We start from the raw sequence: 27,526 nt of genomic DNA, 5'->3' as shown, positions 1-27,526 counted from the left end.
CCCACTCCATCGATGGTAGTCAGTGAACTGTGGTTATGCCCACAGTCTCACATGTAGATTGGGATGTTTGGCTCCTGTTTGCCTGTGAGTGTTAACGTCACTGTGGTAACAGAAAGGTGTGTGAATGGGTGTTACATATTCATGATGGAGGTGGAAGGAGGGGGGAGGCACCATGTGTGTGTAACAGTATAGCTTCCGTCCCTACCTGGGCTCGAACCAGGGAGAGCAATTGAGAGGGACCCTCTGCACACACAGACAACTGACACCCACGAAGCATCGTTACCCATCACGCCACAAAAGCCACGGCCCCTGCGAAGGAAGGGGAACAACTACTTCAGGTCTCAGAGCGAGTGACGTCACCGATTGAAACGCTATTAGCGCACACCACCGCTAACTAGCTAGCCATTTCACATCGGTTACACTCACCCCCCTTTTGACCTCCTCCTTTTTTTCCAGCAGCAACCAGTGACCTGGGTCAACAGCATCAATGTAACAGTATTTCTTCCGTCCCCTCGCCTGACCCGGGCTCGAACCAGGGACCCTTTGCACACATCAACAACAGTCACCCACAAAGCATCGTTACCCATCACTCCACAAATGCCGCAGCCTTGCGGAGCAAGGGGAACAACTACTTCAGGTCTCAGAGCGAGTGACGTCACAGATTGAAACGCTATTAGCGTGCATCACCGCTAACTAGCTAGCCATTTCACATCAGTTACATGTGCATCCCAAATGGAACCCTATTTCTACCCTAGTAGTGACAAATAGGGTGCCTTTTGGGACACTTTCCTTGTCATGTGCTCTCACGGCTCCCCCTCCTTCCCTCCCTTCCTTTCTCCCTCCCTCTATCCCGGCTGGTTGGATGAATAATGGATAACCACACGCCCAGGTTATGATGGGTAATTGATTGAGGCGGTAAACACTGATGTTACAGTGTTGGAGTTGGGTGGAGGAGCGAAGGAGGAGCGAGGGAGGGAGGGTGATTGTCATGGGTGGAGGGGGGTTCGTCACGCCCTCCCCTCACCTGGGGTGAAGCAGCTCCTCCACAATAAGAGAGATATAGAGAGAGAAGGGAAGGGGGCTGGACCATTCTTTTTTTTTGGTGGGCTGGTCGAAATTGACACACAAAAATATATGTTTTTTGAAATAAAACAATTTATAAAGGGCCTGTTAAGATGTTTTTTGTATATATATTTGTGCAATTTCGCAGTTATAATAATCTATAATGAGCCTTTGGCTGATCAGTGGGTAATGGCCTGCCCCCCTACCAAGATGTGCCGGCCTGGTTTTCTGATAGGCTGAGCTGAGGTTATGCAAACTCATGTTCAAAGTCAAACACGGCATCAGCAAAGTGACCTGCTCCGACTCTTGTCATCAGTTAGACAGCCAAGATCATGGGTCGTAAAAAACAGAAGAGGTTGAGGTAGATACTGTATGTACATATCACAGGAGGAGGCTGAGGCAAGAATGGCTAGTAACAGTGACTAAGGTTCAGGGAAGGGTATGGCTAGTGATGACTGTCTATTGACACAAACGTGTGTCAATCAAATTTACATCATAATATTTTTTTGCTCGGACTGTGTCTCAACCCCACTGCATCCGACTGCGTCTACATTCGGCGTCTGCGGTGGAAAGTGGCAGAGCTACAGCGCTGTTTCAGACCAGGAGACATCCCGAAAATCGGTCTTCTCACAAAAACGTCTGTGGTGTCCAAAAGTTTTGGCTTACTAACTAACATGACCACTCTATGGAAAGATGAGACTCTCACGAACATGACAGGGATATGAACTTGAATATTTCCATAAACACTCCAGCTAACTGGTCTGCACATGCTCTGAGGACGCGGCTTGGGATGCTGTCTAGGCCGACAGCTTTCTGAAAATTAACACGCTTAACTGACTTACGTCGGCAATGGAGGCGTCGATGGCTGGCTGGCTTTCCCTTTTTAATCCTTAATTATCTGGTGTCCTTGACGTCAAATTGCGGTCCTTGTAGCCATCCCGGAAGGGAGAGTAGCAAAGATCAAGAGTTTGTGATGCACGAGTAGCACCGGTGATGTTGATAGAATTTGGTTTTCCTCAGATTTCCTTAAAGTCCCCAGCTACAAAAAAATGTGGCCTCAAGATATGCGGTTTCCAGTGTAGTTCCTTGAGAGACGTCGTGGTGTCTGCTTGGGGGGAATGTACACTGCAGTGATGATGAGCGAAGAAAATTATCCCGTGAGGTAATTTTTCCGCTCCATTGGCCAAGGTGCAATCACTGGAGAATATACTGGATGATCTCCATTCGAGACTATCCTACCAACAGGACATTAAAAACTGTAATATCTTATGTTTCACCAAGTCGTGGCTGAACAACGACACAGATAATATACTGTTGGCTGGGTTTTCCGTGCATCGGCAGGACAGAACAGCTATGTCTGGTAAGACGAGGGGTGGGAGTGTGTGTCTAATTGTCAATAACAGCTGGTTCGTGATGTCTAATATTGAGGAAGTCTTGAGGTATTGCTCACCTGTGTTAGAGTACCTCTTGATAAGCTGTAGACCACACTATCTACCAAGTGAGTCCATTTATTTTCTATTTACCACCACAAACCGATGCTGGCACTAAGACCACCCTCAATGAGCTGTATAAGGCCATAAGCAAACAAGAAAATGATTATTCAGAAACACCGCTCCTAGTGGTCGGTGACTTTAATGCAGCCAAACTCAACCTCATTTCTACCAGCATGTCACATATGCAACTAGAGGAGAAAAAAACTAGACCTGCTTTACTCCACACACAGACACATACAAAGCTCTCCCTCGCTCTCCATTTGGCAAATCTGACCATAATTCTCTCCTCCTGATTCCTGCTTACAAGCAAAAACTAAAGCAGGACGTACCAGTGACTCACTCAATACAGAAGTGGTCAGATGACGCGGATGCTACGCTACAGGACAGTTTTGCTAGCACAGACTGGGATATGTTCCGGGATTCATCTAGTGGCATTGAGGAGTATACCACCTCAGTCACCGGATTCATCAATAAGTGCAGCGACAACGTCGTCCCCACAGTGACTGTATCTCAACCAGAAGCCATGGATTACAGGCAACATCCGCACCGAGCTATAGGCTAGAGCTGCCACTTTCAAAGGGCAGGACACAAATCCAGAAGCTTATAAGAAATCGCGCTGTGCACTCAGATGGAGCATCAAACAGGCATAGCGTCAATACAGGACTAAAATGTAACCCTACTACACCAGCTCTGACGCTCGTCGGATGTGGCAGGGCTTGCAAACTATTACGGACTACAAAGTGAAACCCAGCCGCGAGCTGCCCGGTGACGCAAGCCTACCAGACGAGCTAAATGCCTTTTATGCTCGCTTCGAGGCAAGAAACACTGAAGCATGTATGAGAGCACCAGCTGTTCTGGACGACTGTGTGAAAACGCTCTCTGTAGCCGGTGTGAGTAACGTCTTTAAAACAGATCAACATTCACAAGGCCGCGGGGCTAGACAGATTACCAGGACCTGTACTCAGAGAGTGCACGGACCAACTGCCAATTGTCTTCACTGACATTTTAAACCTCTCCCTGCCCGAGTCTGTAATAACTACATGTTTCAAGCAGACCACCATAGTCCCTGTGCCCAAGAAAGCGAAGGTAATCTGCCTAAATGACTACCGTAGCCATGTGCTTTGAAAGGCTAGTCATTGCTCACATCAACACCATCATCCCGGAAACCCTAGGCCCATTCCAATTTACATACTGCCCCAACAGATCCACAGATGACGCAATCTCAATTGCACTCCACACAGCCCTTCCCACCTGGACAAAAGGAACACCTATGTGAGAATGCTGTTAATTGACTAGAGCTCAGCATTCAACACCATAGTGCCCACAAAGCTCACCACTAAGCTAAGGACCCTGGGACTAAACACCTCCCTCTACAACTGGATCCTGGACTTCCTGATTGGCCGCCACCAGGTGGTAAGGGTAGGCAACAACACATCTGCCACGCTGATCCTAAACACGGGGGCACTTCATCGGTGCAAGCTTAGTCCTCTCCTGTACTCCCTGTTCACCCAAGACTGCATGGCCAAGCATGACTCTAACACTATCATTAAGTTTGCTGATGACCGGCAACGATGAGACAGCCTATAGAGAGGAGGTCAGAGACCTGGCAGTGTGGTGCCAGGACAACAACCTCTCCCTCAATGTGAGCAAGACAAAGGAGCTGATTGTGGACTAAAACAAACTCACCAAGACAGTTGTGAAGAGGGCACGACAACACCTTTTCCCCCTCAGGAGACTGAAAAGATTTGGCATGGGTCCCCAGATCCTCAAAAGGTTCTACAGCTGCACCATCGAGAGCATCCTGACCAGTTGCATCACCGCCTGGTATGGAAATTGCTCGGCGTCTGACCGTAAGGCGCTACAGAGGGTTGTGCATATGTCCCAGTACATCACTGGGGCCAAGCTTCCTGCCATCCAGGACCTATGTACTAGGCGGTGTCAGAGGAAGGCCCAAAAAATGGTCAAATACTCCAGTCACCCAAGTCATAGGTACCGGAGTGACAAATCTAGGTCCAAAAGGATCCTTAACAGCTTCTACCCCCAAGCCATAAGACTGCTGAACAATTAATCAAATGGCCACCGGACTATTTACATTGACACCCTCCCCCCTTGCCCTTTGTTTTTACACTGCTACTACTTACTGTTTATTTTCTATGCTTAGTCACTTTATTCCTACCTACATGTACAAATTACCTCGACTAACCTGTACCACCGCACATTGACTCTGTACCGGTACCCCCTGTATATAGCCTTGTTATTGTTATTTTATTGTGTAATTTAAAAAAAAAAATTTAACTTTAGTTTATGTAGTAAATCTTTTCTTAACTCGATTTCTTGAACTGCATTGTTGGATAAGGGCTTGTAAGTATGCATTTCACGGTAAGGTCAACACCTGTTGTATTCGGTGCATGTGACAAATACAATTTGATTTGATTATAGTTACTCCACAATACTAACCTAATTGACAGAGTGAAAAGAAGGAAGCCTGTACAGAGTACAAATATTCTAAAACATGCATCCTGTTTGTATCAAGGTACTAAAGAAATACTGCAAACAAAAATGCTCTGAAATCAAAGTGTTATGTTTGGGGCATCATGTTATGGGTATGCTTGTAATTGTTAAGGGCTGGAGATTGTAAATGTCACTGTAGGCACTGTATGTGTGTGCGTGTGTGTGTGTGTGGATAGAGACCTGTGAGTGTGCATATCGCCAGTGCATGTAGAGTCACTGCAGATAGTCCATACAGATAATCTGGGTAGCCATTGATTAGCTATTCAACAGTCATCAGAGGCGCCAGACCTTACATGGCATCATTAAGGTTGCGGATTAAGATTCCTGAGCTTTCGGAAAGACGTGAGTAATCCTCTCAAATGGAACGGGGGTGTGTGCAGCAGCATTTTGAGCATGTCCTGTTGTTGCTTGCTGGTGGAATATTAACTGAGGTCAGTGAGTCTCACTGTTCTCTACAATGTACTGACTGGAGATGAATGTTTCCACTCTGGACAGTCAGAAATAATGAGGAAACACTGACAGACCATCGCCTCTTCTTTCCTGCTCTAGCTAGGCCACTGCGTTCATTGACTTCGCCCTGGACTCTTGGACATCAGCACACTTTGCCTCTGTAAAGTCCTCTGCAACAATCACTCTTGGACTCACACACTTTATTCTGGAGCTCATGAAAGGCTTTATGTTTCACGTCAGCTGCTACATCCCCTTTGTGCCAGCCTATGATCAGAGAAGGTCCAGACAGCAACTCTTGAAATCCAGACCCATCTCTGCCCATGTTGTGTTTCTTTCCCTCAGAAACCAGAGCCCTAGCCAGCCCCAGCCCAGCCCAGGTGGGCCCATATGCTGCCTGCTAATGGGGTTATACATAAAACATCCTCATCTGGCCAACTGCCTGCCTGGCTTCCTGATAGAAGGATGTGCATGTCACTGGGAATAAGGACCAGGCCTGATGAGGGGCTGTAGTCTACTGGGGACCTGTGATACATTACTGTAGCTCCTTAGCTTCAATCAGCCCTCTTTAAAAGCCAGGGATCATGAATACAGACATATCTCTTTTCCCAGTTTTTAAATCGTTTTCATAGAATCTTATTTCCCCAGAAACTCTGCTACTGTACAATGATCAGTGTTCCTTTAAAAACAAACAATGATCAGTATTCCGAGAAGTGTTTTGTCTAGCACTCTGCAGAGTGTGGAGACACATTAAACAGTGTTTTTCAGAGCCCGTGTGTGTGTTTTTGTGTGTTTGTGTGTGTGTGCTCATGCCTGCGTGAGTGTGAACTGTGTGTGTGTGTGAGAGTGATCTCTGCTCTGAGAGGAGGCTCTCTGTCTGCCCTTGATAAACAGGAAGCAGCTTTTCAATAATGACATCTCAGTGCTTCTCTGTGATGGACTTAATGCCTTAACAAACACCCCACTGCCTCTAAATGAGATAATGCCTTAACAAACACCCCACTGCCTCTAAATGTTTTTTGTTGGGTTTTTTTCTTCACCTTTATTTAACTAGGCAAGTCAGTTAAGAACAAATTCAATGACGGCCTAGGAACAGTGGGTTAACTGCCTGTTCAGGGGCAGAACGACAGATTTGTATCTTGTCAGCTCAGGGATTTGAACATGCAACCTTTCGGTTTCTAGTCCAACACTAACCACTAGGCTACCCTGCCGCCCCATAATTGAGTTATTGTTTTAACAAACACCCCACTGCCTCTAATTGAGTTAATGCCTTAACAAACACCCCACTGCCTCTAATTGAGTTAATGCCTTAACAAACACCCCACTGCCTCTAATTGAGTTAATGCCTTAACAAACACGCCACTGCCTCTAACTGAGTAAATGCTTTAACAAACACGCCACTGCCTCTAACTGAGTAAATGCTTTAACAAACACGCCACTGCCTCTAACTGAGTAAATGCTTTAACAAACACGCCACTGCCTCTAACTGAGTAAATGCTTTAACAAACATAATTGAGTTAATGCCTCTAACTGAGTAAATGCTTTAACAAACACGCCACTGCCTCTAACTGAGTAAATGCTTTAACAAACACGCCACTGCCTCTAACTGAGTAAATGCCTTAACAAACACGCCACTGCCTCTAACTGAGTAAATGCTTTAACAAACAGAGCGAGAGAGATGAAGAAGGAATTATTCCCCTGGATTCCCTCTCTACGTTTTTTGCCAGTCTAAATATATTCAGTAAGTAAATAGTGATGACTAATTATATACAAAATTTATGTTTCTATAATTACAAACCTCAGGTTGTTTCTACCATGTTCATAGCAGCACTGTATGTGAGGATTTCTAGGAAAATCAACCATTCCCACATGAAAAAATACTTCAGTATTTACTACATAATTCTGTAGTAAACTGCAGTATACTTAAGAAATAAGGCACGAAGTGTGGTTTATGGCCAGTATACCACGGCTAAGGGCTGTTCTGAGGCACGACGCATCACACCCCTGAGGTGCCTTACTGCTGTTATAAACTGGTTATCAACATAATCACAGCAGTAAAACTAAATGTTTTCTCATATGCGTGGTATACGGCTGTCAGCCAATCGGCATTCAGGGCTCGAACTACCCAGTTTATAATGTAGAATACTATACTACAGACTGTAGTATCCCTTGATCATGTGTAGTACTTATTATACTGTTGTAGTATACAAAATGCTATGTATATACTACAGTATTATCCGCAAAAATAACACTGTGTAATGTTTGCAAAAACACTACAGTCAGCAAAAACACTACACTTTTTGTACTATAGTTAACACTACAGTATTTCATTTGCATATACAGTTGAAGTCAGAAGTTTACATACACTTAGGTTGGAGTCAATAAAACTTGTTTTTCAACCACTCCACAAATGTCTTGTTAACAAACTATAGTTTTGGCAAGTCAGTTAGGACATCTACTTTGTGCATGACACAAGTAATTTTTCCAACAATTGTTTACAGACAGATATTTCATTTATATTTCACTGTATCACAATTCCAGTGGGTCAGAAGTTTACATACACTAAGTTAACTGTGCCTTTAAACAGCTTGGAAAATTCCAGAAAATGATGTCATGGCTTTAGAAGCTTACGATAGGCTAATTGACATCATTTGGGTCAATTGGAGGTGTACCTGTGGATGTATTTCAAGGCCTACCTTCAAACTCAGTGCCTCTTTGCTTGACATCATGGGAAAATCAAAAGAAATCAGCCAAGACCTCAGAAAACAAATTGTGGACCTCCACAAGTCTGGTTCCTCCTTCGGAGAAATTTCCAAACGCCTGAAGGTACCACGTTCATCTGTACAAAAAATATTACGCAAGTATAAACACCATGGGACCACGCAGCCGTCATACTGCTCAGTAAGGAGACGCGTTCTGTCTCCTAGAGATGAACGTACTTTGGTGCGAAAAGTGCAAATCAATCCCAGAATAACAGCAAAGGACCTTGTGAAGATGCTGGAGGAAACAGCTACAAAAGTATCTATATCCACAGTAAAAACGAGTCCCATATCGACATAACCTGAAAGGCCGCTCAGCAAGGAAGAAGCCACTGCTCCAAAAATGCCATAAAAAAAGCCAGACCTCGGTTTGCAACTGCACATGGGGACAAAGATCGTACTTTTTCCTTTGATCTGATGAAACAAAAATAGAACTGTTTAGCCATAATGACCATCGTTATGTTTGGAGGAAAAAAGGGGGAGGCTTGCAAGGTATTGGAGTGGCCATCACAAAGCCCTGACCTCAATCCTATAGCAAATTTGCGGGCAGAACTGAAAAAGCATGTGCGGACAAGGAGGCACACAAACCTAACTCAGTTACACCAGCTCCTTCAGGAGGAATGGGCCAAAATTCACCCAACTTATTATAGGAAGCTTGTGGAAGGCTACCAGAAATGTCTGATCCAAGTTAAACAATTTAAAGGTAATGCTACCAAATACTAATTGAGTGTATACTGCAGTTTTCTTTTACTACATTATTTGTACTATAGTTAACTGTAAATACTACAGTAACTACTACAGTGAATACCTCAGTCAAGTCTGCAAAAACACTAAAGTACTATAGTATTTATACCACGTTGAGTTATTATCAAATGACTGCCCTCACAACTCAATGCCAGTCTCCTACTGTTTTATTCACTCCAAAGGACACTACTCTGGGAGGCTTCCACATTCCCAAGGCTTACGCTGCCATGTACGTCAGCCACGCCATCCACCGCGACCCGGAAGTGTTCCACCAGCCAGAGGACTTCCTGCCAGAGAGGTGGTGTGGAAGGTGAGGACTTTACACAGAAACCCTTCTCTTTTTGCTTTTACAGTAGCATCGTTCACTTCTTTGCTCAAACAAGCCAACCTCCACCTATACTAAGATCTTCTGTCTGAGCACACAGCTGTGCCTCAGTGTTAAACAGTTTACCAAATCAAAAGGAATGTTTTGTTCTGACCTTGTCCTGTCTCTGTGTGTGTGCCTCTGTCCATGCCGGTAGCCAGGCTGCAGCTGGAGTTAAGCAGTTTTATCAGTATTGTCTCTTTCTCTCTCTTTCCTTCTCTCTATTTCTCTCTCTCAGCTTTTTTTGTCTAACAGCTTTCTCTCCCTCTGCAGGGTTTTATTCTGGTATTATTCTCCCTCTTTTCTTTACCGTGACCTGGGTGACCCCTTGCATTCTCCAGCTCACTTCACAGACACCTGGGGCTCCGGTTTAAAAATAACACCCTCTGTGCTGAGAACATGTTATGTATTCTCTCGTCCTCCCTCTTTCTTACTTACTTGCTTTCTTTTGCTTTGAAGCTTCCTGTGTTTGTGTGTATACATTAGGTGGGACTCTTTACTCCAGTGTTCATGAGTTCCCTTGAATCATTAGAGAGTGTGTCCTCTGAGTGCATCATGGAGCCCAGGCTGGAAAAACAGCCAATTATAAAGGTCTCAGGACAACTCTCACATACTCTCAAATTTCCAATAACATATCCACAAATGTACTCTATTTTGTCTAATACCTTTAGAATATAGCCCATGTAATGTAAGGATTTTATATTTTTGCCATTATTGGATGATGAGCTCGAGATGAACATTTTAAATATGCTGATGATGAATCTATTCAGTGGAGTTACCATCTGGTGTTGCCTGAGGTTCTAAAGGAGGGGCTTCTATATTGTGAGCTCATCTTGTCCTGTTCTGAAGGATTTACCATAGAAATAGATACATTAATATATATGGGATATATCTTTATCTCTATTCTATGGGAGAGGCTGATCATGAGAACAACTGAGTATCAGAGATACTGTTGCTAAGGCTGTCAATGCTTAGCGCCCAAAGATCTGGCAAGAGACAGAATGAGTCATACAGTTATAGTGTTACAGTGAAATTACAGGGAAATTCTGTGGTAAAACTGTGATAATGTCTGATAAGCGCATTATAACAATTTGTGAAATTCATACCATGACTGATGAATCAATAAACAATGTTCAGGGTAGGTGCTCTGATGATGGGGGGGGAGTCACTGAGAGAGAGAGAGAAAAATAGTAAGACGGTTAGAAAGGTGGAGACGGTGAATCGAACTGGCCTAATTGTCACTTGGATGCACACAGATGCTGCCCACTGCTGCATGGCATGATCCATGATGGGACCTGGCTTGTCCGCCATGTATGAGGTCACAGTGAGTGGTGGTTCACTTCCAGTTCCTATCTCACCAGCTGTGACGGCCACTGTTGAGGGTAGGGCTTCAGACTACTGGGGGGTGGGGGGTAGCAATACTCAGTGAGAGGAGAGAGGCCTGAGGATGGTAGGGGATGGGGGTAGCAGAGCTCAGTGAGAGGAGAGAGGCCTGAGGATGGCAGGGGATGGGGGTAGCAGAGCTCAGTGAGAGGAGAAAGGCCTGAGGATGGCAGGGATGGGGGGTAGCAGAGCTCAGTGAGAGGAGAGAGGCCTGAGGATGGTAGGGGATGGGGGTAGCAGAGCTCAGTGAGAGGAGAGAGGCCTGAGGATGGTAGGGGATGGGGGTAGCAGAGCTCAGTGAGAGGAGAGAGGCCTGAGGATGGCAGGGATGGGGGGTAGCAGAGCTCAGTGAGAGGAGAGAGGCCTGAGGATGGCAGGGGATGGGGGTAGCAGAGCTCAGTGAGAGGAGAGAGGCCTGAGGATGGCAGGGATGGGGGGTAGCAGAGCTCAGTGAGAGGAGAGAGGCCTGAGGATGGTAGGGGATGGGGGTAGCAGAGCTCAGTGAGAGGAGAGAGGCCTGAGGATGGCAGGGATGGGGGGTAGCAGAGCTCAGTGAGAGGAGAGAGGCCTGAGGATGGTAGGGGATGGGGGTAGCAGAGCTCAGTGAGAGGAGAGAGGCCTGAGGATGGTAGGGGATGGGGGTAGCAGAGCTCAGTGAGAGGAGAAAGGCCTGATGATGGCAGAGGATGGGGGTAGCAGAGCTCAGTGAGAGGAGAGAGGCCTGAGGATGGCAGGGATGGGGGTAGCAGAGCTCAGTGAGAGGAGAGAGGCCTGAGGATGGCAGGGTATGGGGGTAGCAGAGCTCAGTGAGAGGAGAGAGGCCTGAGGATGGTAGGGGATGGGGGGTAGCAGAGCTCAGTGAGAGGAGAGAGGCCTGAGGATGGTAGGGGATGGGGGTAGCAGAGCTCAGTGAGAGAGGAGAGAGGCCTGAGGATGGTAGGGGATGGGGGGTAGCAGAGCTCAGTGAGAGGAGAGAGGCCTGAGGATGGTAGGGGATGGGGGGTAGCAGAGCTCAGTGAGAGGAGAGAGGCCTGGGGATGGGAATGGGTAGTGGTCGACCCCCCCCCCAGGGAAAATAAAGCCCCATCTGCTGGTAAGGAAAGTGAACAAGAAGAGAGAGTTTTTACACACTGCTCTGGTGATTATCCATGAGCATCATGCTCTGTGGCAGCAGGATGGAAAATGTGAGGTAGACTAGTCTAGAGACTCACTCATCTAGGCAGTTGAAGCTCAGTTTTGCTCTTTTTATTATATTGATTCATATCTCCCTCGCCTGTAGTGCTTCTAAGTCATTTGAGTCAAAATGAGACATGGAACAGTATGTGGAGGAAAAAGTAGAGAGATAGAGAATATTGTATGGATATGCACCAATGGAAAGTCATCAAGTAGTAGTCATCAACAGGATGATTGGCCACTGTAATTCTTCTATATACACACACACACACACAAGGTTTAAGTGAGGGGAAGCTTTCAGTACTGTCTGTGTCACATGAAGAATAGAGAGACATTCAGGGGGGAATGCATTAGAAAAACACATTTTAATAAAGACCAGGGGGAAAAGAACTAATACATTTTAATAGAAACCAGGGGGAAAAGAACTAATACATTTTAATAAAAACCAGGGGAAAAGAACTATAATACATTTTTCATAAATGGAATTGTGTTCATTATTTTTTGGTATTTTTAAAAGCACTGCATAAACAGAGGGAGGAGCTATGTTTACGTGTTTATGTTTTACAAACAGTGACTGTCTGAGAGTAATGTGGATGAGTTCAGAGCTATAGATGTAGGGTCTTAATTTGAGCCAGTTCGCTATGTCAAGTATATATGGTAACAGGAAATGTGAATTATTATTTTGTAGGGGGGTTGATACATTTTTCGTAAGGGAAAATCAAGTCTGAAATTTCAGTGGAAATTACAAACTTAAGAAGCATTTTTAAACCTCAAATGCACTACAAGTTAAAAATGTCCTGCAACAGGGTTATCAAATTAAGATCCTACATCTGTACACAGACAGGCTGGCCAGTTTTCATTTCGGTTGACTTTAATATGAAAGTGCCCATGTGCTGTATAGGAAAATTAAATAAAGGGGTTAATGGTGTTGTTTTTATTGTTGTGGCGTTGCTCAAGTCAGGAGAGCTGTCTGCTTCTCATGCAGTTTGATAGTAAAGCAGAAATACTGTAGAAGGTGATTCAACCATTTATTAAATTGGCTTGCGAAAGCAGCTACGCTTTAAATATTGTATCACTTATTTCTGACTTATAGTTAAAGGGGCTTGTGAAGCAAGAGTCCCACATTTAAGTCTTTGACATTCTGACTAATTATTATTATTTTTTAGCATGCTACTCCTTTTACACCGTTGAAACTTTAAAACGTGGAGACTGGATTGGAGTTGCTTGTATATAACTTTTTTGATCTATTTTATACTTTTTAAACTACTAACCTTTTTGTCCTCCATCCACTTTCAGGGGATTTCCTCAGTATTCCAAAGGCCCCATTATAACATCATCACTTCCAACATTCCATTCACTGTAAATTCAACAATGCAACGTATGACCACTTTGCCAACAACTTAGACAAAATGTTAGAGGGTATGACATCTTGTAGCCCTTCTTTGCTATTCAAATCTGTAGACGGAAACAAAAATATCTATTACCAATCTAACGATACAGCTGTTTTAGTTTACGCATAACCAACCAATCAATCAATCAACAACTGACCACAACCACACAACTACTGACTACAACTACTGACCAAAACTACAAACCACTACTGACCACAACTACTGACCACAACCACACAACTACTGATCAGAACTAATGACCACAACTACTGCTCTGGCCTGCACTAGTTTGGGTCCAGCTCTGGTCCTGGGCGTAGCTAGCTAGCTCTGGTTCGCACTAGCTCTGGTCTAGCTCTGGTCTGCACTGTAAATTATAACTACTTAAATGTGCTTAAATTAGCATATAATACTGTCGTGTCTTTGGCTATGCCCGGATTAAGTGATATGACATGCTATTCTATAAAATAATTTCTCCGTAATTAATATCACCTGATTGAGCTAATCATGTAAATGTAATTAACTAGAGAGTCGGGCACCACAAAATAGAGGAGCGATTACGATAGAGGAAGCCAAGTGTAGATTTAACTTTAGCCTGCAGCTTTGATATGTGTCGAGAGAAGGACAGTGTACCGTGTAGCCATACTCCCAAATACTTGTATGAGGTGACTACCTCAAGCTCTAATCCCTCAGAGGTAGTAATCACACCTGTGGGGAGAGGGGCATAATTTTTATCAAACCACATGACCTTTGTTTAGGAGGTGTTCAGAACGAGGTTAAGGGCAGAGAAAGCTTGTTGAAGAGTGTTTTAACACAAAATTCGGGGAGGGGCCAGCTGAGTACAAGACTGTATCATCTGCATATAAATGGGTGAGAGAGCTTCCTACCACCTGAGCTATGTTGTTGATGTAAATTGAGAAGAGCGTGGGGCCTAGGATAGAGCCTTTGGGTACTCCCTTGGTGAGAGGCAATGGATGAGACAGCAGATGTTCTGACTTTATACACTCTTTGAGAGAGGTAGTTAGCAAACCAGGCCAATGACAGCAATACTCCTTAGCTGTCCCACAAATATGGAATGGTCTACTGTATCAAAAGCTTTGGCCAAATCAATAAAAATAGCAGCATAACATTGCGTAGAATCAAGGGAAATGGTGACATCATTAAGGACCTTTAAGGTTGCAGTGACACATCCATAACCTGAGCGTTAACCAGATTGCATGCCAGAGAGAATACTATAGAAGAAAGCCAGTCAGTTGATTATTGACAAGTTTTTCCAATACTTTTGATAAACAGGGCAAAATAGAAATAAGCCTATAACAGTTAGGATCAACTTGATCTCCCCCTTTAAATAAAGGATACACCGTGGCTGCCTTCTAAGCAATGGGATCCTCCCCAGAAACGAGAGACGGGTTAAAAAGGTCAGAGATAGATAGGCTTGGCGATGATAGGGGCAGCAACATTAAAGAAAGGGTCTAAACCATCTGACCCAGATGTTTTTTTGGGGTCAAGTTTAAGGAGCTCCTTTAGCACCTCAGACTCAGTCACCGCCTGCAGGGAGAAACATTGTAGCGGGGCAGGGGAAAAAGAGGGAGGAGCATCGGGGCTAGTCGCATTAGAAGAGGTGGGAGATGAGGGAATGTTGGACGGGCAAGGGAGCATGGCTGAGTCAAATAGGAATCCTGACTTATTGAATTGGTGATTTTTAAATAGCTCAGCCATGTGCTTCTTGTCAGTAACAACCACATCATCAATGTTAAGGGACATGGGCAGCTGTGAGGAGGAGGGTTTATTCTCCAAGTCTTTAACCATTTTCCAGAACTTTTTGGGGTTAGACCCACAGAGAGACAACTGCTCCTTAACTTCTTATGGCTGCAGGGGCCATATTGAGTAGCTTGGATGAAAAGGTGCCCATTGTAAACGGCCAGCTCCTCTGTCTCAGTTGCTAATATATGCATATTATTATTATTATGATTTTATATTTTTAAAACAACCTGAGGATTGATTATAAAAACGTTTAACATGTTTCTGTGGACATTACGGAAACTATTTGGAATTTGTCTGCGTTGTCGTGACCGCTCTTTCCTGTGGATTTCTGAACGTAACGCGCCAAACAAACAGAGGTATTTTGGATACAAAAATAATCTTTAAGGAACAAAAGAAACATTTATTGTGTAACTGGGAGTCTCGTGAGTGAAAACATCCGAAGATCATCAAAGGTAAACGATTAATTTGATTGCTTTTCTGATTTTCGTGACCAAGCTACCTGATGCTAAGTGTAGTTAATGTTTTGTCGCGCGATCGATTAACTTACACAAACGCTTGGATTGCTTTCGCTGTAAAGCACATTTTTAAAATCTGACACGACAGGTAGATTAACAAAAGGCTTAGCTGTGTTTTCCTATATTGCACTTGTGATTTCATGAATATTAATATTTTTTGTGATATTCATTGAATGTAGCGCTATGCAATACAGCGGTTGTTGATGACAATTATCCCGTTAACTTCTTGCGACGAGCAAACCCGTATCCGGGAGCGTAATCATAGCCTCAAATGCATTAGCATAACGCAACGGACATAAATACCCCTAGAAACCTTTCCTATTCATGAAAATCACATATGAAAAAAATATATATATTCAAACACAATCATAGCCTTTTGTTAACAACACTGTCATCTCAGATTTTCAAAATATGCGTTACAGCCAACGCTAGACAAGCATTTGTGTAAGTTTATCATGGCATAATGCTATGCTAGGCTCTGCTGGCAGCAGGCAACATTTTCACGAAAATAAGAAAAGCAACCAAATTAAATAATTTACCTTTGAAGAACTTCAGATGCTTTCACTCAGGAGACTCCCAGTTAGATAGCAAATGTTACTTTTTTCCCAAAATAAATATTTGGGAAAATATTATTGGCTGAGAAATCAACCGAAAAATGCTACAACTATAACGCCAAACCTTTTTCAAAATTAGCTACATAATATCGACAGAAACACGGCAATAGTTGTTTAGATCCATCCTCAAGGTGTTTTTAACAAATATATTCGATAATATATCCATCGAGGCAGTTGGTTTCTCATAAGAAGCGATTGGAAAAATGGCTACCTCAGTATTTTACGCAAGGTTTTCTGCGGGAGACACCATGTGACCACATGCCATATATGGTCCCTTACAGCCATTCTTCAAGGAAAATGCCTAAAAAGATGTCACAGTGCTGTAGACACCTTGGGGAAAACGTGGAAAACGTAAGCTCATTCGTAGCTCATTCACAGCCATATAAGGAGTCATTGGCATGAGGCGGTTTCAAAAAATGCGGCACTTCCTGGTTGTTTTTATATCTGGGTTTCGCCTGTAACATCAGTTCTGTGGCACTCACAGACAATATCTTTGCAGTTTTGGAAACGTCAGAGTGTCTTCTTTCCAAAGCTGTCAATTATATGCATAGTCAAGCATCTTTTCGTGACAAAATATCTTGTTTAACTTCTTGCGACTCCAAACCCGTATCCGGCAGCGTAATCATAGCCTCAAGCTCATTACCATAACGCAACGTTTCCTATTCATGAAAATCGCAAATGAAATTAAATAAATATAGTGAAACACAAGCTTAGCATTTTGTTAATAACAACACTGTCATCTCAAATTTTCAAAATATGCTTTTCAACCAAAGCTACACAAGCATTTGTGTAAGAGTATTAATAGCTTAGCATAGCATTAAGCCTAGCATTCAGCAGGCAACATTTTCACAAAAACAAGAAAAGCATTCAAATAAAATAATTTACCTTTGAAGAACTGCGGACGTTTTCAATGACGAGACTCTCAGTTAGATAGCAAATGTTCATTTTTTTCCAAAAAGATTATTTGTTTTGTAGAAATAGCTCCATTTTGTTCAGCACGTTTGGCTAAGAAAAAAAAGAAAAAATGCAGTCACTACAACGCCTAACTTTTTTCCAAATTAGCTCCATAATATCGACAGAAACATGGAAAACGTTGTTTAGAATCAATCCTCAAGGTGTTTTCACATATCTATTCGATGATAAATCATTTGTGGCAGTTGGTTTCTCATCAGAGGCAAACGGAAAAATAATGCAGCTGGAGATTACGCAATAATTGCGACGGAGGACACCAAGCGACCACCTGGTAGATGTAGTCTCTTATGGTCAATCTTCCAATGATATGCCTACAAATACGTCACAATGCTGTCGACACTTTGGGGAAACGACAGAAAGTCTACGCTCATTCGTGGCCCATTCACAGCCAATATAACGAGTCATTCGAACACAGCGCCTTCAAAATCTGGGGCACTTCCTGTTTGAAATTTCATCTTGGTTTCGCCTGTAGCATCAGTTCTGTTATACTCACAGACAATATCTTTGCAGTTTTGGAAACGTTAGAGTGTTTTCTATCCAAAGCTGTCACTTATATGCATAGTCGAGCATCTTGTCATGACAAAATATCGCGCTTAAAACGGGAACGTTTTTTATCCAATAATTAAAATACTGCCCCCTAGTTGCAAAAGGTTAAAACGGGAACGTTTTTCATCCAAAAATTAAAATAGCGCCCCCTAAATCCAACTGGTTAACAGGAGGGCAGCCATAACAAGTTAAAATAACTAACTTTGGCCTTCTGGATAGACTGAGTGTACTTATTTATCATTTGTCTGAACGAGAGCCTGAGTGTGTGTGCCGAGACTTTCGCCAAATGCAGTTCTTAACTCTGCAAGATCACGATCGGACTTGGGGCTGAACCTGATTTTAATTCTCATTTCCTTTATGGGGGCCTGTTTGTTAACAATACCACTGAAAATATGAAAAAAGCGTCCAAGCGTATTCAACAAAGGGGATCAAGCTGACTCTATAACAATTACAGAGGCCAGGTCATGAAGGAAGGCTTGCTCATTGGCTTGCTCAAGTTTATAGCAAGCGTCTATGACAAATCAGGACAGGTCGTTTCACTGAGCAGCCATTACGAACACAGGCTGTAAAACAGTGATCACTAAGGTCTTTACAGAAAACACCAGACTGATACCTATCAGGATTATTTGTGAGGATAACATTGAAGAGAGTATCCTTTTCGGGTGTTTGGAGTCATACCTTGAGAGATTGGTAATAATCTGAGAAATATTTAGGGAGTCCCAGTGGTTTAAGCTTGTCCCAGTTTAGGTCACCTAGCAGGACAAAATCAGACTTAGTGTAAGGGGCCAGGAGAGAGCTTAGGGTAGGTAGGGTACAGGCCGGTGCTGATGGAGGACAATAACAGTCAACAAAGAGCTATTTGAAAGTATAATGCTTAAAACCTGCAAATCAAATTGTTTGGGGACCGACTTGGTGGAGACAACCGAGCACTGAAGGTGATCCTTGGTAAAGATTGCCACTCCCCCACCTTTGGAAGATTTGTTTTGCTGAAAAAGGTTATAACCAGAAAGGTGAACATCAGTATTCAAAACACTCTTCCTTAACCACATCTCAGTAATGACCAACACATCTGGATTGGAGCTGTGAGCTCACACTTTCAATTGATAATTTTTAGGTAATACGCTTCTAGTGTTAACGTGCAGAAAACCCAGGCGTTTACGAGAGCAGAAATCAATGAAGCATATATGAGAGCACAATTCATAATTTGGGCTAGCAACAGAAGATGGGCAAGTGTGTACATGCACATTTCCAGATATAACCAGCAGTAATACAATCAAGGCATGGCAGAGGACAGGGAGAGCTCTGCAGTGTTGATTTATGACATTTGAATGTGCAGTAGATGGCAATGTGCATTACATCGCAATGTGCATTAGATGTTAGCCTAAATAGTTTATTTATTAGATAGAACTAAAGCTAGCTATCAGTAGTTCTTCAACTACCACAAAAATCATTTTAAAGCACTGTCATCACTAGATGCACCATTATATTCCTCTCCCCAAATAATAGCCTAAAACCTTCCGATCATTACATCATAATTAAATTTAAATGAAACTTAATTTACACTGAACGTTTTGCAAAAGTAAATCATACATCTACTTATCTGAAACCCACAGCATGAATGATTCACTTTCCTAAAAGTGTCGTCCACATGATCCTACCTTTTATTCCCATTTTCTTGTCCTATGTCTTTCTTCTTTCAGTTTTCACATGAAAAACTGTAGTTTATACTTTTTTTTATCTAACCCATAATTCAAAGTAATAATGTTGATACAGTAGTTTATCAAAGTAATCAGACCAATTATTTTACAAAATGTAACTTTGACAATATGTAACTGCTTAGCATCTGGGACAGAGTTGCAGGCCGTTTACTCTGGGCACCTTATTCATCCAAGCTACTCAATACTGCCCCCCTGTCACCAAGAAGTTAAACTTATTAAACTTTCATGGGATTTCATGGGATCCACTTTCATGGGATTTCTTCAACATTCTGAAGCTTCCATTGTGACATCATCATTTCCAACCTTCCATTCACCGTGAATGCAACTTCTGATACAAATCAGATACTTTGACTACTTCCCAAAAAGGTCTAACTGCCCTGTAATTCAAATCTGAAATCAGAACAGAATTATCTAGTATCGATCAAATGTAACACCTGTTGATTAAGTAACCACATCAACAAAATGTTCCCTTACGTTTTCCAAACCGCTTTTCCAGACACATTGGTATACTTCTCTGCTATTCAAATCTGGAATCAGAACAGGATTATCTGGCACCAATCAAAAGTTACAGCTTTTTTTCCCCTGAGTTTATAGTGGCGAAAAGTATATTGCCAGCTAACAGCTCTCTCGTGTCGTCATTGAGCAGCCCAAACAGAGCCATTGCTATGGATACTCACACATGCAGAGGAGCACATGGGCAGCGCAGGCAAAAAATATTGAAGAGGGTGATTGAATTTAAAACCACATATTTTATGATGATGAAGAATTGTGAACACCAAGAAAGCAGATACACATCTTCCTTCATATTTCACGCGATCACTTCTGATCACATGTTTTGGTCTGATCATATAAAATAACTCGCCAACAGTAACTCTTGAACCATTCAAGCTCGAGACACCAAATCAACTTTCACATATTCAGGCTGTCTTAATTTCAATTTTTTTTTAAAACTTTTATCAAATATAACTATATCAATTTGCTACAACTAGCCTAAAATAACTCACTAACAGTAACTAATGAACTGTTTAAGCTGGAGACACCATGGCCTCCCGGGTGGCGCAGTGCCAGCTGTGCCATCAGAGACTCTGGGTTCGCGCCCAGACTCTGTCATAACCGGCCGCGACCTAGAGGTCCATGGGGCAACGCACAATTGGCCTAGTGTCGTCCGGGTTAGGTAGGGCTTGGCCGGTAGGGATGTCCTTGTCTCATAGCGCACCAGCGACTCCTGTGGCGGGACTGGCGCAGTGCGCGCTAACCAAGGTTGCCAGGTGCACGGTGTTTCTCCGACACATTGGTGTGGCTGGCTTCCGGGTTGGATGCGCGCTGTGTTAAGAAGCAGCGCGGCATGGTTGGGTTGTGTATCGGAGGACGCATGACTTTCAACCTTCGTCTCTCCCGAGCCCGTACGGGGGTTGTAGTGATGATACAAGAAAATAGCTACTAAAAACAATTGGATACCACGAAATTGGGGAGAAAAAAGGGGTAAAAGAACATTTTAAAAAGCTGGAGACACCAAACCAACTTTCACATGTTCAGGCTATCCTATCCACTGCCACATAAATACTTTCAAAGAGCTGAAGCAAGTCACATCATTTTTATTCATGGAAAATGACAATCTAGTTCCCATTTTTCACTGTAGCATGGCACCATTATCAGGACTGGCAGACTGGGGTGTGACAGTTTGTAGGGAGGACAGTGTGGGAGAGAGGAGGTTATCAACAATGCTCAACTGCTTAGTACTGCTCTCTCTAGCACCTCCAAGAATAGAAGCAAGCTAATAAACAACCTAATAAACCATTTGACTTTTACTTGACTATTCTTGTTGTGCCAGACATCCTGCATTATTAGAGCCCCATAGATTCCATCTCTCCATCTAGACAGGATGTTGATCTGGGGTAACGGAGGGTACCTGCTGTGTCTGCTACTCTGTCATTTAATAAATAATCATAATAATTTCCTCCTCGGACGAGACAGGATGGTCCTTTTGGCTGCTGTTGCTGTGGTTTCAGTGCAGCTGTGCAACAGATGTTGTGTGCAGCTGTGTGCATGTGTGTGTGTATGTGTGTTGGGCAGGGCAGTAAGCTTAGTTTGTCTTAGCAGACAGCCCCAGTGTAACTGAAACTCTGACCGAAAAATAGATAGCAGCCTGAAGACATTTGGATACATCCATTACAGCCATTGTTGAAGGAGGCCACATCAAGTGGTTTAGGTTAGTCTCAGACGTATGTCTGGGTTTGTATTTCACTAAGTAACTCAAGGACAGCTTCTGTTTCACTGATAGCTCAGTATATACGCATTGACTGTGACAACATTGTAAGGGAGTAAAAACAAACAAGAATAAACTTGTCACCATTCCAAAGGTTATTTAAGCTATAGTCTATAAAATCTACAGCATCACAAGATAATTAATGGAAATGAATAGTCTTGTTACCATGCATTTAAAGGAAGAAAACACTCCTCCTCCCTGATATGAATGATTTGTATGGCTCTTAGTAGCATTGGTAGTTCTCAATAGGCAGGAGGTCCTGATCAGAACCAGGTACAGAGAGAGGCTGATGGCAGGTCCTGCTGATTTAGCCCGCTGCTTTATTATTCTCTGAGTGAGTCGTGAAGTCATGAATTAGATTTACGAGCCCTCCTGTGACACCAGCTCACTCCACATAATAAGGAAAATCCACTGAAATTCATACTGTGCGAGATTTGTAGGTTAAATGCTTTAATGCTCCTGTTGATCGTTATTGCAGCACATTAGGTCCAGGCTCCACCCTTCAGTCCCTCAATAATAGTGATTATGTCATTTCTCAAGGTGCACTCGAACTATGATGAAACAGAGGTTAATGGATATGGGATGTGATAATGGCTACATAAAGCTTCTATCATTTATTCATATAATTAAATATATTTAATCGTCACTCTCCGAAGGGGATATCTGCCTTCCATCAAAATTAATGTATTGTAGCGTCAATAGGTTATTGTAAATTATCTTAAAACGGTGAATTGTTTTCCTTTATCATGTCAGATTTGTACCATATCAAATGTGAGTGTCTCTCTCTCTCCACACGCAGTAGATAACGGTTGCCAAGGCAACTGGTAACCTGACTGTGTCTGTACCAATGGGGATTCCCCTATGCATATGGCTGGGCCTCCATTCTTATGTCGTATTAGCCTTATGAATGAAGTCTTCATATTTCTTGCATGTCTCTTTATCGATACATCCATTTGCATCCATGCAATGTCCATTGGTATGTGTCTGTGTGTGTGTGTGCACTGGTGTGTTTGTTTGTGGGAAAACTGTGTGTCTCTCTGTGTGTGTGTTAGCGTCCAAGTGTGTGTTTGTGAGTTGAGAGAGAGAGGGATGCTTCTCTCTTGTATGAAGCCCTGGGGAGGAGGATGATTCAGAAGTGAGTCAGAGCAGAGCATCCCCCTGCCTTAGCTACAGAAGGGGGATGGATGAGGCTCCTCTCTTCTCTACAGCTGCTCTTTCTGCAGTGAGGTGAAGGACACAGGGACTCATCATCACACAGACTAATGACCTCTGAGTTGGGTTTCCTTCCTAGAAAGTAACACCCTTAAGATTTGGGGGAGAGACACAGGATCAAGTCAGTCAATACGCTGGCCACAAGCCAAGCTTCTGTTTCGCTCTGCGTGATGAATATTTCAGAGACTGTCCCAAAGGACACACTATTCCGTATATATTGCCTGGTCAAAAGTAGTGCACTAGTGCATCATTTGGGAGGCCATCAGACCCTCTCCTACTCTCCTTATCAACTGCCTCTTCAAATCAATCCGCTCGCTCTTCGAGGACCAACATCCTTCTTCATCTGCATAAACCCTCTTCACCTTCTTCATCTGCATAAAACCTCTGAGACTGTAGTGTTTTTCATCAGCATACAGAGTACAATAACCCTTTACACAGGGCCGTCTGTAGCCTTTTGTGGGCCCTAAGCAAGATTGCCCCCCCCCACCACCACCAAGCTGGCAAAATGTTTAAGTGGCCCCCCTATTGACAGCAGAGAGAAAAATGTACGTTTTAAAGTTAGTTTTCTGCACTTCTACACATTTTGCCATAGGTGAAGAGAACATTTGATAGAACATATCATGCAATTCTTCCTATTTTTCCTTGTGGTGTAGAGAAATATTTGCAGTTTTAAAGCAAATTTCCTGCAATTCTACACATTTTGCAATGACTTATGCCATGTTAATGATATGAGTGAGAGTGACTAACAAAATCAATGTGGGCTCCCTGGAGGTCAGGGCGCCTGGGTAGAGGAGTGCCCTGTCGGTATTCATCCATGATAACTGGCTAGACTAATTTACCAAGGTCAGGGCGTCTGGGTAGAGGCGTGCCCTGTCAGTATTCGTCCATGATAACTGGCTAGACTAAGTTACCAATCCAAAAATTGTTAGCTGACATTGTTAATTAAGTGACTGTCAGTGACTGACAAAACAAGAGAGAACTGCTGATGCGCTCGCACCTTGTGTATTCAACTATTGTACCTCTCAACAATAAGTTGACACCCCGAAATGTATGAGATGGTGCCAACAGAGATGGTCGCCTTGCTTCAGGTCCTTAGGAAACTATGCAGTAATTCGTTTTTTTTAAATGCATTATTTCTTACATTGTTAGCCCAGAAAATCTCAAGTGTTATTACATACAGCCAGGAAGAACTATTGGATATAAAAGCGATGTCAACTTACCAACATTACGACCAGGAATACGACTTTCCTTTGTTCGGACCTCCACCCTGGACGTGGGATCTTATCCCAGAGTTCGACCCAGAACAACGCGTTCGCCGCAGGAGAGGCAGACGGCCTACTGGTCAGACATAGAAGGCGAGCACCATCCACCACTTCCCAGCATATTACTCAACGATGTCCAGTCTCTAGACAACAAGGTGATGAAATTAGGGCACGAGTTGCCTTCCAGAGAAACATCAGAGATTTTAACATTCTCTGTTTCACGGAAACATGGCTCACTCGGGATGTGTTGTCAGTCGGTACAGCCACCTGGTTTCTTCACGCATCGTGCCTACAAACAAACAACTCTCTGGTAAGAAGAAGGGCCGGGGTGTATGCCTATGATTAACGACTCATGTGATCATAACATACAGGAACTTAAGTCCTTTTGTTCACCTGACCTAGAATTCCTTACAATCAAATGCCGACCGCATTATCTACCAAGAGAATTCTCTTCGATTATAGTCACAGCCGTGTATATCCCCCAAGCAAATACCTTGACGACCCTGAAAGAACTTCACTGGACTCTATGTAAACTGGAAACCATACATCATGAGACCCTGGGTCTCGACCACGCCCTGTGCAACTGGGTCCTGGACTTTCTGACAGGCCGCCCCCAGTTGTAGGAAACAACATCTCCACCCCACTGATCCTCAACACTGGGGCACCACAAGGGTGCGTTCTCAGCCCTCTCCTATACTCTCTGTTCACCCATGACTGCGCGGCAATGCATGCCTCCAACTCAATCATCAAGTTTGCAGACAACACTACAGTGATAGGCTTGATTACCATCAACGATGAGACGACCTACAGGGAGGAGGTGAGGGCCGTTGGAGTGTGGTGTCAACAAAACAGAGATGATCGTGGACTTCAGAAAACAGCAGAGGGAGCAGCCCCCCATCCACATCGATGGGACAGTAGTGGAGAAGGTGGAAAGTTTTATGTTCCTCGGCGTACACACCACGGACAAACTGAAATGGTCCACCCACATAGACAGCATCGTGAAGAAGGCGCAACAGTGCCTCTTCAAGCTCAGGAGGCTGAAGAAATTTGGCTTGTCACCTAAAGCACTCACAAACTTTTACAGATGCACAATCTAGAGCATCCTGTCGGACTGTATCCCTGCCTGGAACGGCAACTGCTCCGCCCACAACCGCAAGGCTCTCCAGAGGGTAGTGCGGTCTGCAAACTACCTGCCCTCCAGGACACCTACAGCACCAGATGTCACAGGAAGGCCATAAAGATCATCAAGGACAACAACCACCCAGCCACTGCCTGTTTACCCCGCTACCATCCAGAAGGCGAGGTCAGTACAGGTGCATAAAACTGGGACAGAGAGACAGAAGCTGTTTTTCAATCTCAAGGCCATCAGAGCCATCAGGCCATCACTAACATCGAGTGGCTGCTGCCAACATACAGACTCAAATCTCTTGCCACTTTAAAACATTTAATAAATTGATTTAATAAAGGTATCACTAGTCACTTTAAATAACACCACTTTAATAATGTTTACATATCCTACATTACTCATCTCATATGTATATAATGTATTCTATACCATCTACTGCATCTTGCCTATGCTGCACGGCCATGGCTCATCCATATATTTCTATGTACATATTCTTATTCATCCCTTTACATTTGTGTATAAGGTTACATGTGTGTGAACTTGTTAGATATTACTGCACTGTCGGAACTGGAAGCACAAGCATTTCGCTACACTCACATTAATGTCTGCTAACCATGTGTATGTGACCAATAAAATGTATTTTGATTTTTGACTGATTCCCGGGGCCCTAAGCAACCACAGAGGTTGCTTATGCCTTGAGCCGGCCCTGCCTTAACACCTTTACTCCAGGCTGGGGTTCCCTCCCTCTTGTCCTGGTTGTTGTCACACTCCTCTTCTGGGCCTCGTCGTGCTCAATTCATTTAGAAGGAAGAGTAATGCCCTACCTCTTTTTAATGGTATCCATTGCTCTCTTCCATCATTGGGTTCCTGTCCTCTTTCTATATTCTGCTTTCTCGTCTCTCCCCCTTTTCTTCTCTCCTCTCTTAGTCCCTGTCTCTTCTGAATGTCCCTGTCTCTTCTGACTGTCTCTGTCTCCTCAGTGGACATCAGATGGAGAAAGCAGTGTGCTGGGTTTCAGTCAGCTCTAAGGCTTGATCAGCCGCCTAAGCAGCACTAATGACTGTCCAGTCCTGTTATGAGATGTTATGCATGGACCACAACCCTGATCTCATTAAAGATCCCATGGCACCTATCGTAAGAGTAGGGGTGTTAACCCCGGTGTCCTGGCTAAATTCCCAATCTGGCCCTCAAACCATCACGGTCACCTAATAATCCCCAGTTTACGATTGGCTCATTCACCCCCCTCCTCTCCCCTGTAACTATTCCCCAGGTCGTTGCTGTAAATGAGAATGTGTTCTCAGTCAAATTACCTGGTAAAATAACGGATAAATAAATAACCAGCAGCTGTGGAAACGTCGGCTGTGATACCATACAGAGGGATGTAGAGACTGGACAAGTCCGAGTGGGGATGCTTGCCCGAGTGGGGATGCTTGCCCAAGTGTGACAATGCATTGGCCTGAAGAAGGATGACAGCGAGATGTCCTGCTGGAGCTCATTCACACATCATGCTTGAGAGAAATCTTACGTACTCTCATCCACCGTTTCACATGGAAGTAGAAATTATGTATTTTGTATTTGAAAATTATTGCACTTTACAATGTTGCTTTAATCTATTGAGTTACATCAGGAGCATCAAACTTCCCAAAAATAAGATACATGGGCGGGGTGATTCATTGGGTATTCTTAATATGATATTTATGACGTTCAACACAATACTGCCCTCCAAGCTCATCACGAAGCTCGGGGCCCTGGATCTGAACCCCGCCCTATGCAACTGGGTCCTGGACTTCCTGACTGGCCAACCCCAGGTGGTGAAGGTAGGCAATAACACCCCTGCCACGCTAATCCTCAACACGGGGGCCCCACAAGGATGTTTAATCAGCCCCCTGCTGTACTCCCTGTTCACCAATGACTGCTTGGTCATGTACGTCTCCAACTCAATCATCAAGTTTGCTGACAACACAACAGTGAAGTGGCGCAACAGCGCCTCTTTAACCTCAGGAGGCTGAAGAAATTCAGCTTAGTCCTGAAGTCACAAACTTCTGATGCACCACTGAGAACATCCTGTCGGGCTGTATCACCAACTCGGAAGGCAATTGCAATGCCTGCAACCGCAGGGCTCTCCGGAAGGAGGTGCGGTCAGCCCAACACCCTCCAGGACATCGACAGCACCCACTGTCACAGGAAGTCCAAGAAGATCATCAAGG

General features: G+C 43.7%; 1 protein-coding gene across 4 annotated transcripts in view; it reads left to right on the top strand.

Annotated features, from left to right (window-relative positions):
* The window catches only part of LOC135548276 (putative cytochrome P450 120), a 51,489-nt gene that overhangs the window by 7,626 nt on the left and 16,337 nt on the right, over positions 1 to 27,526 (top strand). For 3 of the 4 annotated variants that reach the window (XM_064977705.1, XM_064977707.1, XM_064977704.1), the window contains exon 9: positions 9,199 to 9,326. In XM_064977705.1, the coding sequence (XP_064833777.1) occupies positions 9,199 to 9,326 (128 nt within the window). Of the gene's footprint in view, positions 1 to 456; positions 6,283 to 9,198; positions 9,327 to 27,526 lie in introns of those variants that run through there. The other variant, XM_064977706.1, reaches the window with a different exon arrangement.

This window comes from Oncorhynchus masou, chromosome 11, assembly GCF_036934945.1.
Source record: "Oncorhynchus masou masou isolate Uvic2021 chromosome 11, UVic_Omas_1.1, whole genome shotgun sequence".
Classification (NCBI taxonomy): domain Eukaryota; kingdom Metazoa; phylum Chordata; class Actinopteri; order Salmoniformes; family Salmonidae; genus Oncorhynchus; species Oncorhynchus masou.
This window is presented reverse-complemented; position numbering and strand designations above follow the sequence as displayed.